Below are 15,230 nucleotides of genomic sequence, written 5' to 3' on the forward strand. Positions count from 1 at the left end.
CCTTCATCTTATCTGTGTTTGCTTGTCAGCATGAATGCCTGTGGGCTCAGTGACTAAGCACAATGTTGCAGAGATACAAACTGGTCCTGCCTCCCTCTTGCCTGACCCTCATGCGATTATAAAATTCAAGGTCCCTCACAATCTGGTTTTGAAGAGTATTCGTCAACCAAATCACAATTTCTCAGTCTGCTCGGGTTGTTCTGGTTCTACAATGCAGTCTTTTGGCTCAGCAACAGGCAGCAGCACTGCCCGTCTCCTGCTCAGAAGCAGGAGCCGTGGGGCTGAATAACCTGCGGCAGCCTGTCGCTACACATTCTTTCCAACTTGCCGCACGAGCTGCAGTCCGGCTAGAGGCCCCGTCGGTGGAGCCGCGTCGCCCTCTGCGGGCAGTAAGAGAACCGCAGCGACCATCAGAACACAGCAGATGAATGAGAACGGAGCAGCAGATTGTAGTTAGTCTCCACTTATTCTGTGTGGCGCTGGTAAGTATGATTGCTGGATAAATAAATGGGAAAGGAAATCTCTGGTTAACCTTGAATACCGATTAATACGCTCGTGAATGATGTTTGAAAGCCTTCACAGTCGGACTTGATCGAACTTGATGCCATTTCCCCAAAACCTAAACACACTCCCAGAAACAAAACGCGGCCGTGCAGCACGTTTAGCTATCAGACGCAGCTATTTGGCAAGTGTTTCGACTTCTGGAGGTGTTTTAGATCGGCTGAGAGGGAGTTTTGATCAGCTTTTAATTGCTCGGCATAAAAGGCTGAATGGACCATTTCCTGGTTCTCAGTTAAACGATTAGCGAGATCAAAGACGACACTAATTGATATGACACACAGTGAACCCAATGAGCGGAGCCTCAGGTCAACAAGACACCTACTCCACCCACAGGAATGTTCGAGAGCACGTATGTGTGTGTGTGTGTGTGTGTGTGTTCACACTCACCTCTCCTATCTGGATGTGCGTTTCGTCGACGGACCGCGAGTACGACTGAATGATCTCCTTCATGTGGAGAATGTGGTTTTCTTCAATGTCTTGGAATTTCTGGAACACAGGACGAAGGCGGTTAACGACGCGGCGATGCAACAAATGTATTCGTGTGCAAACAAATCTGCAATTCGTGGTGTCAAGTGTCATTAAACAGGCATGAAAACATGGAGCTCGGGACAAAAAGGCCGCCGAGGAAACTTCACTTCCTTATTCTGTCCCAGCCACTTCCTGTGTGTCTGTTTGGGTGGTCTATGCCGCTCAGACACACACACACACACACACACACACACAGTTCCTTCCACAATTATTCTGTTCGTGAGATACATTGACGGAGGTTCACTTTGGCTTTGAGCAGTAGTATGGTGTAGATCACAACTTAAAATGCCAGTGTTTACTTCCACTTAAGTCTGACTCTGGGCTTCTGGGGTTAACCGAGGAGAATGAGCATAAATAACCATAAACTGGAAAATCAAAGAGAGAAGATCTCACCACAAGCACACGGGTAAAGAGCCACTCGCTGCTGCGTCTACACTACAGAGACGTGCACACAAATGAGACTTGTCATATTCACACACAGACACACTCGGGACAAAGAGAACACACATGTAGGAGCCGCGGTGATGTCAGAGAGCACATGTGTTCAGTGTTTATAACTCATGTCCACATGTGCTGCGTTTGAGACGAGCCGTAGACTGTGATGTCCCGGGGAAGTATAGTGCTGCAACTCCGCTTTCTCTTAAGGGGGGGGGGGGGGGGCGAACAAAAACAAACGCTGGGCTAACTGGAACCATTTCTGGTGGCGGAGCTGCTGCGGCTCGGGAGGATATGGAGGCCAAATTCTGTTGATCTGATTTTAATTTGGAGTTTATCTAATCAGGCCTTCAGATGGATCCAATCAGGGCTTTCCACAACGATTCCGTTACAGAGGAAAAAACACAATCTGGAGATGATACAGGGCACGAACACACACACACACACACACACACACACACACACACACACACACACACACACACACACACACACACACACACACACACACACACACACAGGGCTGACAGAATGAAAGTGTTGCACACCACACAGACAGACATTAGAGAGAGCTTGTGAGTGCGTGTTTTCATTAAAGCACATCCACACAGAAGAGAGAGAATCACGATACCTGTGCAGTTTCTGCCATCTTCTGTTCAAACTCTGACTTGGCTGCAGCATATTTCTCCACATAGGACTTGTAGGTCTCTGTGGCTTTTTTGGCTTTCACTCCAGCCTGCGAAAAAAAAACATAAAACAGACAAGATAAATGGCTATCGTCAGTTCATGCACACTGGCTCTTTTGTTTTCCCGGATCAACTGACAAATCAGACGAGAAACCGAGCTCCACTTAACATCTGAAGGCTGAGAAGCTTTTGGGGTTAAAGTTTCTGTATAGACTGGAGTGTTACGGCACTTCATCATGCCTTATTACCATACCACGACTATGTGTGTGTGTGTGTGTGTGTGTGTGTGTGTACGTGCGAATGTGACCTCCCACCTTGTCCACATCTCTCTGGGTGGCCCCCTCTTTGCGGAGGCGCTCCTGCTCCACAGTTTTGGCGTTGTAGATCTCCTTGGACTTCAGCAGGGCCTGCGAGGTGGTCTGGATGTTCTGCACGGCCTCCAGGGTGGACGCCACCTCTTCTTTTGTCTGACAACACACAAACGCCTGGTACAGTGACTCCGCCGACGACAGGCTGAATAATACGTGCAAGTGCCCCTCATTGCTCTTCTAACCGCGGAGTTGAATCTTGTGTAGTTTGACGTTAACACAGTACAACACTTGTCCTGGAATCCCCTTGTTCATTATGACTTAATGATGAAATAACAGACACAATCTCAGCGTAGACAGAGGTCCTTTATTGCTCTTATAAAACACGATTGCAGTCCCTCGGTTTCATTCTGCAGCATGTGACACACAACTGTTGCACATGAGGAAGCTGTTAAAAGCTATTTGGCGGCTGTTATACAAAATGCATAAAACTCTGGATTCCTTCTGAATAGATTTGTTCCATCTGTATCGCTCTTCACACTGACTTACAGCTGGAACATCGGACACGGAGAACAATAATATTCCATATCATGCACAATATACATTTCCTATTTTAGTTTCTATTAGGCACGGGTGTTATTAGCATTACTTCTTGTTCACTAATTTAATCAATCATTCATTCATGTTTATATTTTTACTCTGTTCTTCTTCTGTTGTAATCTTGGATGAATCCCTGGCACACGAATTCCCTTCATAATAAAGTTCTATCTCATCTTATCTCATCTATGTTTTTATGTTGAAGGAATAAAAAGAGAACTAGAATCGAGGGGTAGCGATAGTGAGCTTGGTCGTTTGTTTCACTCGTCGTCGTCTCCGAACCCTTTTCGTTCCTCATTCTGACACATTTATGGTAGAACATCAGTGGAGTGAGCGAAAGGAAATCACGTACACAGTCTGAGCACCCACTCCAAGACGGGTGTTTACTTTGTGTTACTCACACCGCTTGTACTACGGCAAGCGCTGGATCTGCAAGTTAGCCAAGAAACACAGAGCGGAGTGGAGAAAAGGGAGTGAAGGGAAGTGACGGAGAGACACTGTGACAGCCTTTTTGTCAGGCTGAAAGCACAAACACAACTCCACTGATTCCAAGCTCCTCTTTCCCTTTGTGTTCTGTGGCTTCATGCATGAGATGTGAGCTGATGGAGTCTCAGCAGAGAGGAGATATCGAGAGGAGCGAAGTGTTAGAATAACACTGCACGCTACGTTTTCTCAGGATGGAATCAACTATTAAACAATTGCCTTTTCCAACATCTTTCCCAGGGACAATAACTAGAGCGTAAAACAACAAAGAGGGGGGAATGGATCTACATTTAAACGGTTCATTTTCCTCAATGAGCATGAACTTGTGGCAACTCTGGAGCAGCAAACTACCAAATGATAATTGGTAGTTCATGGGAAGGAGTGACAGATTGGAGTTTTTTTTTGGGGTACTGTCAAGTTGTCATAAATTGCGTGCGTTAAGACAACGTTCAACATGTGATTCTCCATCTCCTTACCTTTTTGTGTGCTTTGGCCTGCTCCTCCACATACTTCTGGACCTCTTTAATGAGTTCCTGCAGTTTCCTCACCAGCTCCATGTGACAGCTGGCCAGCTTCTCCGTTGAGGTCTTGAACACATCCCACACCGGAGCAAAAGTCCTGGAGGGGAAGACGACACTTCAGAGGCCAGGACGCGGCAGCACCCTCTGACATTCATTCATTCATTCTGCTCTGCTCTTCAGAAAACCGGGAAAGCTGTTCACACTCACCCCAGCTGAGAAAAGTTGCCAGCTGACTTGGCTAGTTTGGTCATGGACCTGGCATAGGCTTCTTCAATAGCGCTCCTAGGACAGAGCACAAACACACACTTCATTATAAACGATCACAGACAGCGTTTCAACTCAACAGCATCGTATGTCAATAATGATAAAAGACATTTATAGCGTGACCAAGTTTTTACAAAGTATTTGCAACTATGTTAAGGCTCAAACAGGGCAAGTCACGACACAAGTGAAGCCAAAAACACCCACTTAGAACTTGCAACATGAATGTTTGACCACACGCGCCGTGTGTGGGCAAACACGTGTGGCTTGGCTTGTGATTTGTTCATAAACCACACGTCCAAGCTGACAAGAGTATGAACGCTGTAGTGTGTTCAATGCCCTGCTTCTCTTTTTATTCCTTCATTCTGCAGCAAAGTGACAGGAGTCAAAAAAAAAGAAAAGGAAAGAAAGAAAAACTTGCAGCAGTGTTATAGTGGAAGCCTGAATTATGCACGACTCATTTAGCCAGCCTCTCTCTGCAGTCACGTCACAGGAGCAAGGTCAGCCAGGGGGAAACGGGACAAACGTGCACACACACACACATCCATCATAAACACACACACACACACACACACACACACACAGGTGCACACGGGCAACCATCCAATGTAGCACAACAACACAGAGGATGGGACGAGCTAGAACTGCATTCTATGCTGCATTCGCACTTCGACATCTTTGTGCAGTTTATTTTTAAAAGCATATTTCAAATACAGACAAAGTGCCGAGAGACAACTCTGCCTTTCAAAAAGCTTCCTGGTGTTCGTACTGAAGTTTAAACTGTGTGTAGTGAGCTGCAGAGTGTTGCTCTTCTATAATATTAGACACACAAAGCTTCAGATGACGTGATTTAAGAAGATCTCAGACTGATTGTAGTTCTGTGGGCTAAGATCGCATTAATTACAGAACCTCTTTTATTCTATGTGGATATGACCGACAGGGTTTCCACCTGAGACAGACCGTCAATCAGTGTTGACTGTGTTTGAACCGCACGTTGTCTTGACGGTGGAGGTTCCCTTTGGAGCTTGGAGACAGTAGTTTGACCAAGATATTCTTTAAGAAATAAATCTTAAAGGACTCAAAGTTCATACTTACAAACCAGGCAAAGTCTTTGTATATAGTATCCCAAATCCATACTATATACAAATTCAAAGCAGATTTTAGGTACAAGTGTGTTGTGTGCTCACATGGGAATAGTGACAAAACAGTTAGAAAACAGAGTAATACGGCTGCTTCTTTAGTGGGTTGTTGACGGACACAATCCTCCCACAATGCAATGCACTAAAGAAATGGAGTTGCTGCAAAGAGCTTTGATGGCAAAACAAAGTATTAAATATACTTTAATCACAATTAACTGTCTCTTTGAACAGTTGAATTGGCGGCGAGAGTCCAAAGTTGCAGTTTGATGGACGTCTGACGTCTGACGTTGCATGTATTGTAATATTTCCTGTAAAGCGGTGAAGTATTTTTCTTTTTTCGTATACTATCTGCTACAATGGTATACTTTGATAACTAGTGTGTAGTGCAAACAGTGTAGAGGTGGTTTGTCGTATGACGCTGTGTGAGGTGAAAGTATGAGTATGTGAACCTTGACGTTAAGATTATCTTTAGTCTTCTTCGGGTACCGTGTTTTAAACTGGAGAAGGTTATCTGTGGTCTAAACGTTGTTGAGTAATGCCCACTTACAATGAAAGAAGAACTGAAAGTGAAACAGCAGCTTGCTGGTGTTTTTCCATCTTTTAGTGCAGATAACTGTGACAAAGCACCTGCAAGAGATTTCATGGATGTGTGTTTGTCTCTTGGAGATTTCTAATATCGTTTTAGCCTGGGAGAAGGGCCCTGGATGACAGAATGTCACAGATACTGGGAGCATATTGACTCAGTGCGCAGAGCTTCTCTCTCCACCAGAGGGAGTCAGAGTGCAGTTTACCAGAAGAGAAGAAACGTACCATCGGTCCATGAACTTAAAACCCCCAAACCAGCCTGTGTGAAACAGAGTAAAGATTCCTCTAAGCAATAGAAGAAATGATGTTACATTCATCTGTCTCCTTCATGAATGATGTGTTGATTCATTTACAGTACAAACAGCAACATTCCTGCAGACTGCAACGGTTGTTAATATTTAAGCAAAGTGAAACGCTAAAAGATGATTCATCAAAATGAGTCCGAACGGGTTGAACAGCGACGGCAAGCGTTGCATCATAAGCATCGCTCGGCTACAGGAACTCTTCAAAAAGTACTTTTGGAGCCGCTGCAAACATAGAAACACCTGAAAATATAGTGTTTTAGGATCGAGCCATAATGTTAACACGAAATAACCTTTGAATTGTCATCATTCATTATTAACGAGGCTTTCCACACATCTTATAATAAACACGGTTGATCAAGAGTCTGAGTGACTGGGAGCAGAGGAACCCACTGAATTCCAGTGGTAGACCACCTGTCATGTGGCAGGTTATAAACACACACCTCTGACACAGTGAAGCTAATCTTTATGGAGGTGGGAAGCGTTTGACAAGAAGCCGTTGTTATGCTATTATCCAGCTGCAGACACGGACGGTGCGGTTACAGGTTTAAGCTTCTTTCACAAAGAGGTTAAGTTTGCAAAACATCCTCACTCCTCCACCACTATACCTTTAGTCCCAATGTTGCACGTATTAAACATAACTACTGTTTATTCTTCTGATGAATATGGAGAACCTCCTCAAAAGACATTCATCTTGATGTTGGAGCTAGAGCTGAAAGGATAAGCTCGTTAATTTACTAGTTTATCAACAAAAGAAAACTAGTATTTACTCATACTTTTTAAAGTAATAGCGGCGCAAACATACTAAACACTTCTTAAATGTGAGGATAACTGCTTTAGTTTGTCATGTATCACAGTTAGGGCTGGTAAACCTTTAAGGTATCGAAGGTATGAAGTAGCATCGAACCTTCTTTAGTCAAAAGATACCTGCAATAGATCCTTTTTGTACCTGGATATAGAAAATAAACTGTTATTTATATGTTTTTTCGTGTATTTAATGCGACGTGTGATTGGCTCACCACTACTACAGCAGCCACAGCCCACGGTGGGGTGAAGTGGAGTGTGTGGTGTCGGCACTTCAGCGTGCCAAGACGCCACCGAAATGTTTGAAAGTATTGCCGTACTGCACGCCTGTCAACTGAATGCCTCCGTTCACATGATGGGTGTCGAATCAAGTACAAACCCGAAAGGTATCAGGTGAAGTACTCTGCTGGTAGAGGTATACGTATGAAACAAATACACACGTTAAATACTTTGGGACTTACTAAAACGAACATGACAAGGAACTCCCTGTGCCAACTTTGAAGTACATTTAAACAGCAGGAAACAGGTCAGACACGTATTGAAGAAGCAGACACCTTAGAATGGGTTCACGAGCCCTGCCTTGTATGCACTGATTAACATGATAACTATTTAGAAATGGCCGCCCTCTTCAGAACACTGTCAGTCTACCGGGTCTTACCTTTCTCTGATGAAGTCCGTCAACTCCTTGGAGGAAATCTGGCCATGCTTCATGTTGTGGTAGAGCACATCAAAGCCATTGTTTTTGTCACCCTGCATGTCAGAGACAAAAAAAGGGATGCAGACAGATCAGTCAAAGGAGGAAGCACCAAGTCAAACAGACAAATAACACACCAAATACCGTGAGGGCTTTCTCTACGAGCAGCATCCTCATCGTCTGCATAGCTCCCAGCTGCATCTGCAGCAGCCTCTGGTCAACCATACTCATCTTTGCCATGTTTGAGAGGAACGGATGTTAATAAAAACCGTGGCAGACCGGTCCATGGATCGAGATCCAAGGATCGAGCGTACAATAAAAGATGTGAGAGGAAAACAGTGCGTGTGTGTGGCCGTGACCATGCCGACAGGTGTCCAGTTGCACTGATGCTTCTAAAAGATGCAGGTAGCTCTGAATAATTTATATGAATGAAAAATGCCGGGTTTACGTTGAAGAAAATGTTGTAACAGCCTGCGACTACTAGTGATTCATATACTGATTATTGAAATGCTAAACGATGGTTTACGTGGTAAACAGCACACACATTCATTCATGAACTCATTCAAAGGACAACACCACAACCAAATACAAATACATTCTATTAGTGAGCTTCTTCCTGTATCAGCAATAGGCCGATACATCTCACTACAGCTCATAGCAGACATACAGATATCAATGCCGACTAGCAACAAGAAATTGCAGAACAAAAAACTGGGTTTGAGGAAGTTTAGAACCACTAGAAAGCACCGACAAGTTGATATTTTGAGCTGTAGAATTAAAACACAAAATCAAAACAAAGGGGACTATTGGCAGAAATCTTGTTATCAATTTATTTCTCAAAACTCCCAAATATGCACACAAGTATGTGCTTCAAACATCCAGTATGGGTCGAGATCCGTCCTGTACGATGCCCGTCTGAACTCAAACTGTGAGAGGAATCCATCAGACACAGAATTAACTCTATTCATGAACTTCATGTGGCCTTTGTTCAGATGACTTTGATGGGTTCTGGGTTTGTATTCAAGATTCGAGCTTCATAGTGCTGACCTCAGTGCAGTTGACAGGTCAGCTGCCCTATGTTTAGTAGCAGTAAGTGGCCTCCACTCGACACGTTATTGTTGACGCTCCTTCAACAACAAAAAACGCCTTCTTGCGATTGTTGAGAAGATAAGAAGAAGAAACACTCGACTTCCTCATCGGCCTCCAATAGGCTGTTTCTTCAGTGAGGAAGACACAGACATCCTGGCTTGAAGCTAAGAGGTTCCCAGATTAACTGAGAGGACAGACAGACTACAACATGACTGAGCTGCTGTCCCACAGATTACAATCAAAGCCTCTGAATCAAAGGCTTTGATTGTAATAGTTATCATGAATTGTGCTGATCAGCATGAAGAGGACTGACGCAAATAAAGACAAATAAGGAAACTCATACTTTCACTAAAAAAAAAAGCAGGCAGACGTCAGCATGATAGCGCCGCTGTTCACAGCAGAGCATCCTCAGTCTTGTCTGAATCTGCAGGCCAACTGTGTTTCACCTCAACCCGAGACTGAACCGGATGCTTCCTGGTTCCTGGAGCGATCCGCCGTCAGCAGTTTGCTACACGTTCCACAGCGTCTGAACTAAATCCTTGTTTTTCCACTTTGACAGAGATGAAAGGTCAGGACGTTTGTGTCACACTGAAGCTCAGAGGTAGCTCTTTATTGACAGAGCAAATAGACGTTATAAAGGGAAGCGTCTCTCTGCAGGCTGCAGTTCGTCCCAGCCAGCAGACCACTGAGATGCACTTCCTGTTGCAACAAGATAACAAAGGTTTAGCCGCAAACAGCATGACATGCAAACTGCTGCGCGCATTATGTGTCAAGACAAGAAGGTGAGCAACAAACCATAAGAGTAAACCTGCCATGACATCTACACTGCACTGACCTACAAGGAACACAGAGGGGGACGCTCGTCGGCCAACCGCTCCACTAAACAGGGAAGTGACAAACACACGGCTCCACGCGGAGCAGAACAGGAAGAGGCTGCATTCTGTGCAACGACTGTGCAGCTCGTGTGGAATGTCATAACAATGAAGACAAAGGAAAAGAAAAATAATAACAACAAACACAGGAAGCAGCTCAGGGCGTGTTTTCAGCAGGTTACAATGAACCGAATCCTACGAAGCAGCGGGCCGGAACGTGAAGACGTCGCCGTGAACAAACCTGAAATATCTGAGACTCATGATCTAGTTCAGGATTGTACAACTGCATCTACATGAGCAGCGGCATGGGGGAGGGGGGGGGGGGGGGGGGGAAGTGATACTCAATGTCCTCCTCTGGACACTCATTGATGAAAGCCTGCGTGCTCCGTGTTTAATATTACAGCCACACATTGTGACATTCAGAGGTACTCATTATGCTTGGATTTAGATGGAGGGTTGTTGTTTTTCTTAACTCCCGGCCCCACCCCAAAGGGAGGACAACATGCCGAGAGGTCAGCACACATGTCAATCACACTTTGTTTGAGCAAAAGCACAGTTTGCAGCGGAGACAGCGTCCAACATAAAAAAAAGGAAGCGAGGGAGCAGAGTCTGTGCCAATAGTATCGCTGACAGAATACAGAAGAAGAACTTAGATCCCGGCCGCTGTGTCTGCTGCACAGACTACAGGGGACAGATTAAAAAATACAGACGTAGGAAATAGCCAGGCAACCAGACGGCTTGCGTCACGGTTGAATGTGCACTAATGCGTTTGCTGGGAAGAGTGGCTTCACTCATAAGGACGGAGGAGGGGAGCGTGGATGGAAAAAATAGGGCAGCAGCAATATATTATGACTTCAGGTTGTGTCGTGCTGTTTAGACTGGAACTGGTGTGTTCAGGGTTCATGGAACTCTAAACTGGATTCATGAATTATTAAGCAAACAAAAGCTTCCACCTCTCTCCTGAAGATTTAAAGGGACAGTTCAGAAACTATAGTTCCTACATGAAGCTGCTCACAACAAGAGCTGAGGATTATCTTTGAGTAACCAGGTCATGATTTCTGGAAACATTGCTGTTGTCTTTTTCAAATGTTTATTTTGTGTCATATAGTCTCATTATATCGGAGAGAAGGCAGACATGTCTACGGCCAATATCCCCAAAACTAGGTCGCACCAAATCAATCTAGCTCGGTAAATAGCACGACAGGTAAGAGGACAAATATGTGCCTTTGATTTTGGTGCGGAATGTCAAATTAACCCTTTAATTACTAATAATTCCTATTCACGTTAATGAGCAATATTAGCACCTCAAGATCATCAGAGAACAGGCTGTATGGTGTATGTAAAGCAAGTTAAAAGAAACGGTATAACTTAAGTGTAAATCAGCCACCATGAACACACACACACACACTACAGGCACACACCACTACTTTCCATGATTAGTTGATTCATCCATTAGTTGATCAAATGACTTTGTTGATAATCAATAAAACATTTGTCATTTTTTCAAGCAAAAGTACAAAATGTTCCCTTGTTCCAGCTCCTCCCATAAGAGGATGTGCAGCTCATCTTTGACCTCTGAAAGTCTTTACGCTGCTGTTCACACAAAACCAGCAGCTTGCAGACGTCGACGTCTGGCTACAGGAAGCTCACTTTTCTCTGGTATGTTTAAGGAACAAACTAATTTAATTCACAACGAAAACAAGAGTAAGTTTCAGCCCAGTTTGTCATGTTGATCTTCTGTCTCGTCTTTGTCTTCATGGATACAAAACAAACACTGCCCAGCTTTCTCACCAGCAAACACACTCTCATATCAATATATTATTTTAATAAACAAAGTATGAGACGCAGGTTTTATATCCAAATGGCTCGGCTCAAGTCTGTGTACGTGAAGCCATGTCCAGAAAACACACCACAGACAAAACACATTGACAATAACTGTCATTACACAGTAGTACACACACACACAATAAGAACCAGTTACATGGCTGACCTGCAACCTTAGAGGACTGACAAACAAAACCACTGCGCTGCAGTTCATCCTGTAACATCTGCCGGGCAGAGGAGGACAGGAATGCTCTCTGCGTTAGAGGAGAGGACCAGGTTCAACATCCTGTGTGAAGGAATCAAGTGTTAATGCCCGACAGGCAGTAATGCAACCCGGGACAGAGAGAGCTGGTTCATCTTTCAATATTATACGTTCTTCTTCTTCTTCTCACAATAAAAAGGTGAACGAAGCTCGAGTCTCTCAAAACGTCCACTAACTTCAGTGTGCTGAGACCGGTATATATATATATGAGTATTATCATTATCACAATTAGTCAATTAAGCATTGAAAACATCAAAAATGTCGATCACAATTCCTTAAAGTCCAACGGTGACGTCTTCAAATAACTTCTTTTGTCTGCAAACAGTCTGAAACCTTAAACATATTCAGTCCACCATCATATAAGACAAAGAAAAGCTGCAAGTTCTCACTATTGAGGAGCTGGACCTGGAGCATATTAGGAAGCATTGTTTGAAAATGGCTTAGTTTTCTTACAGTAAACAGCACTGACATCAAGTAACCTATATTTCTTATATATGCATGTAAAAAATGATGCATTCAGTACATAAAATCAACATCACACATACGTCACTGTTGAATTAAACATATCGGTATGCAAGCTGCTAAGTGCAACTACTTTACAAAGAAACCTGTTTTCTCTTTATAGCTAGCAAAATAAAACATTAGACGTGTCAGTGAAAGTCACTGCTGTAGGGTTAATGGTCTGTGCATTCATCACATAATGGTGCAAAATGTATCATAGCCTAAGTGTGCTTTGGGAAGTCTCGGTCGATAAATTTCCACCAGCAACTCGGTTCAACGGGAAACAAGAACCAGGATCAAGAGTGCGGCTGACATGACTCCTGCACGTTCAGGTAAGAGCAGTGGAAAGAAGAGTGACCGCACACGTCTCACTGAGGGACTCGAGAGACGCTGAACAAGCCTCCCTCTCTCCAGACGGACCGTAACCCACGGCCCGGGAGCACAGAGGAGGGCAGACAGCAGCATGACATCAGAGCATCTGCCCCCCGGGTCATGTGACCGGAGAGCTCCGGGAGCTGGTGTGTGCACAAGCCGGGCTTTGTTAGTGGTATGAACGTAAACATAGAGGAACTTCACCGCGACTTACAGTCTGGCATGTGACATCAGGTGTGTGGCGGATAAACCCAGAACAGGTTACACAGGAGCCACTTAACCACCTCTAAACCTGGAGAACATGGAGGAGTTTAAGACAAAGGAGTGGAATCAAAACACAAGATTTCTGTTTCAAGCTAAAACAAAAAGTCAATGTTGACCAAAACCTTTTCACCCCATTGCAAAAACTCAGCAAGACCTTCCTCTAGAAAGGCAAAGATGGAGAGCGACATACACGGCAGCTTGTGCGAGCTGAAGGAAAACGCGTCACCATTGTCCATCTCTTCCTCCGACTTCACGCTTTGCTGTGTTATGGCGACACTTTGCATGTCAGACAATAATCCGTGGGAGTGCGACTGTGAAATCTGCACACAGTGGAGCTGTGAGACCCCCCCCCCCACACACACACACACACACACACAATAAAAACACCAGGGAGAAGAAGGCCATCCCGGGGCTGTTGGCTGCATCAATACTGTTTGCTTATCACACTGCCATCTTATTTTCCCATGATATGCTGAAGGCGAACAGACTCCACATTAAACATAAGCTCTTCACAGTCATGAGCTTCTGGCTGCCGAATCTGAATATGCGGTTACCATTTTTAGTCACTCTGTGTTTTGTAAAAGCTTTGTTACAGAAACCGAACTAAACTCTTTGGAACTAATCCACTGCCGGAGACACTTCAGCACATGTGGGGACAGTCGCACGTTCAAACGTTCATCAACAGGCCACAGTGAGCTTGCTTACTCGTACACATTACACACACACACACAGACAGAAAATAAAAAAGGGGAAATGGACATTTGAAACTTGCAAATAAATCTTGTGAGCGGAAACGTTGCAGCCAGTGACCAATCAAGTAGCTGCAGCTTAAATCTGACGGAGAGACAAGACATGGCGGTGCCGAGTGTGTGTCTGCCAATGCCTAAAGAGCTCTGTTATTCAGCGGAGGGTTGGATGTCGTCTACCTCAGAGATTCATGCCAGGATCACAAGAAACCAACAGAAATGTCTCCACAGAGTGAGAGAGAGAGAGAGAGAGAGAGAGAGAGAGTGAGAGAGAGAGAGCACAGAGTGGAGACAGGTGTATACTGCGGCATTCTGGGCAAAAGTGAAGCCTAACGTGTGTGTGTGTGTCCGCTTGTGGTGATGATTTGTAGTCAAGTCAAAGCGAAATGGTTGCATCCTCTAATGCCAAGTGTGTGTGTGTGTGTGTGTGTGTGTGTGTGTGTGTGTGTGTGTGTGTGTGTGTGTGTGTGTCCTGCATGTTAAAATCACAGCTGATCTTTCCCCATCACTGGTTTCTCTTGTGTCCCACTGCAGGGCACAAAGGGCAGATTGAAAAGTCAAGAGCGTCTCGGCTCGCCTCTCTTTTCCCATTTAGTTAATGATGAAGTCTCCTTTCAGAGGAAAATGGCTTTTGGTTGACAGTTGACAGACAATTTTCAGTAACAAAGTTTGGTTTTATCAGCAGGAGACTCTTTGCCACCCTGGAGATGAGGTCAACCGAGGCTAACAAAAAATTATTAAGAGCTGTGTTTCCCACATGAGGGAAGACAGGAACGCAATAGGAATGGTGGCTATTTGACAGCACTTTATACTATTGCAACAGCCTAAATAAATACACACGTGTCAAATTCTCATTCGACACAGCAGCACTAAAACAATACTATATGTACAGGAAATATAATCTGAGCACTATATTTCCAAGAGCTGTAAGGACACATGCTCATAGATTATTAACAGAGCAAAGCAATAACACCTGTATTAAAAAATATCTCCCTTATATAGTCATGACATTTACCTATGGCTGTAGTTAACCGACCAGAGAGACCAAAAGTATTTATGACAGTTCAGATGACACAATATGAGACTGTAAAAACATCCAAAACATGGCTCATACTTGCAACAGTGGCAAAAACATGACCCTAAATAGCAATAGCCCTAAAGAAAGTAGTGTTTTTGACTTTTAATAACAGTCTGTATGGGTTTAATGTTTCGCCAAAAGCAAGAATATAACGAAAAAGACAGACAGGTTTGAGTTAAATATCAGTACAGTAGAGGAGCCGGGGTTTTATTATTCAACCTGCTGTGACATAGACTACCGTGGCCACGTCAAAACGGAAGAGAAATGACCTTTCGGGAAGTAAATACACAACATAGTACACAGAGTAGTAGTAGTAAT

At 44.1% G+C, this 15,230-nt stretch overlaps 1 protein-coding gene across 4 annotated transcripts in view; it reads right to left on the reverse strand.

Moving 5' to 3' along the window:
- fcho2 (FCH and mu domain containing endocytic adaptor 2) overlaps nucleotides 1-15,230 on the reverse strand; it is a 38,185-nt gene that overhangs the window by 22,261 nt on the left and 694 nt on the right. For 2 of the 4 annotated variants that reach the window (XM_076081511.1, XM_076081679.1), the window contains exons 2-7: nucleotides 7,869-7,960; nucleotides 4,327-4,401; nucleotides 4,075-4,216; nucleotides 2,525-2,677; nucleotides 2,156-2,260; nucleotides 949-1,047 (exon numbers count right to left, since the gene is read on the reverse strand). In XM_076081511.1, the coding sequence (XP_075937626.1) occupies nucleotides 949-1,047; nucleotides 2,156-2,260; nucleotides 2,525-2,677; nucleotides 4,075-4,216; nucleotides 4,327-4,401; nucleotides 7,869-7,960 (666 nt within the window). Of the gene's footprint in view, nucleotides 1-948; nucleotides 1,048-2,155; nucleotides 2,261-2,524; nucleotides 2,678-4,074; nucleotides 4,217-4,326; nucleotides 4,402-7,425; nucleotides 7,617-7,868; nucleotides 7,962-15,230 lie in introns of those variants that run through there. The other 2 variants (XM_076081590.1, XM_076081662.1) reach the window with 2 other exon arrangements.

Source organism: Anarhichas minor, unplaced genomic scaffold (genome assembly GCF_050575085.1).
Source record: "Anarhichas minor isolate MPS153535 unplaced genomic scaffold, ASM5057508v1 ptg000002l, whole genome shotgun sequence".
Classification (NCBI taxonomy): Eukaryota; Metazoa; Chordata; class Actinopteri; order Perciformes; family Anarhichadidae; genus Anarhichas; species Anarhichas minor.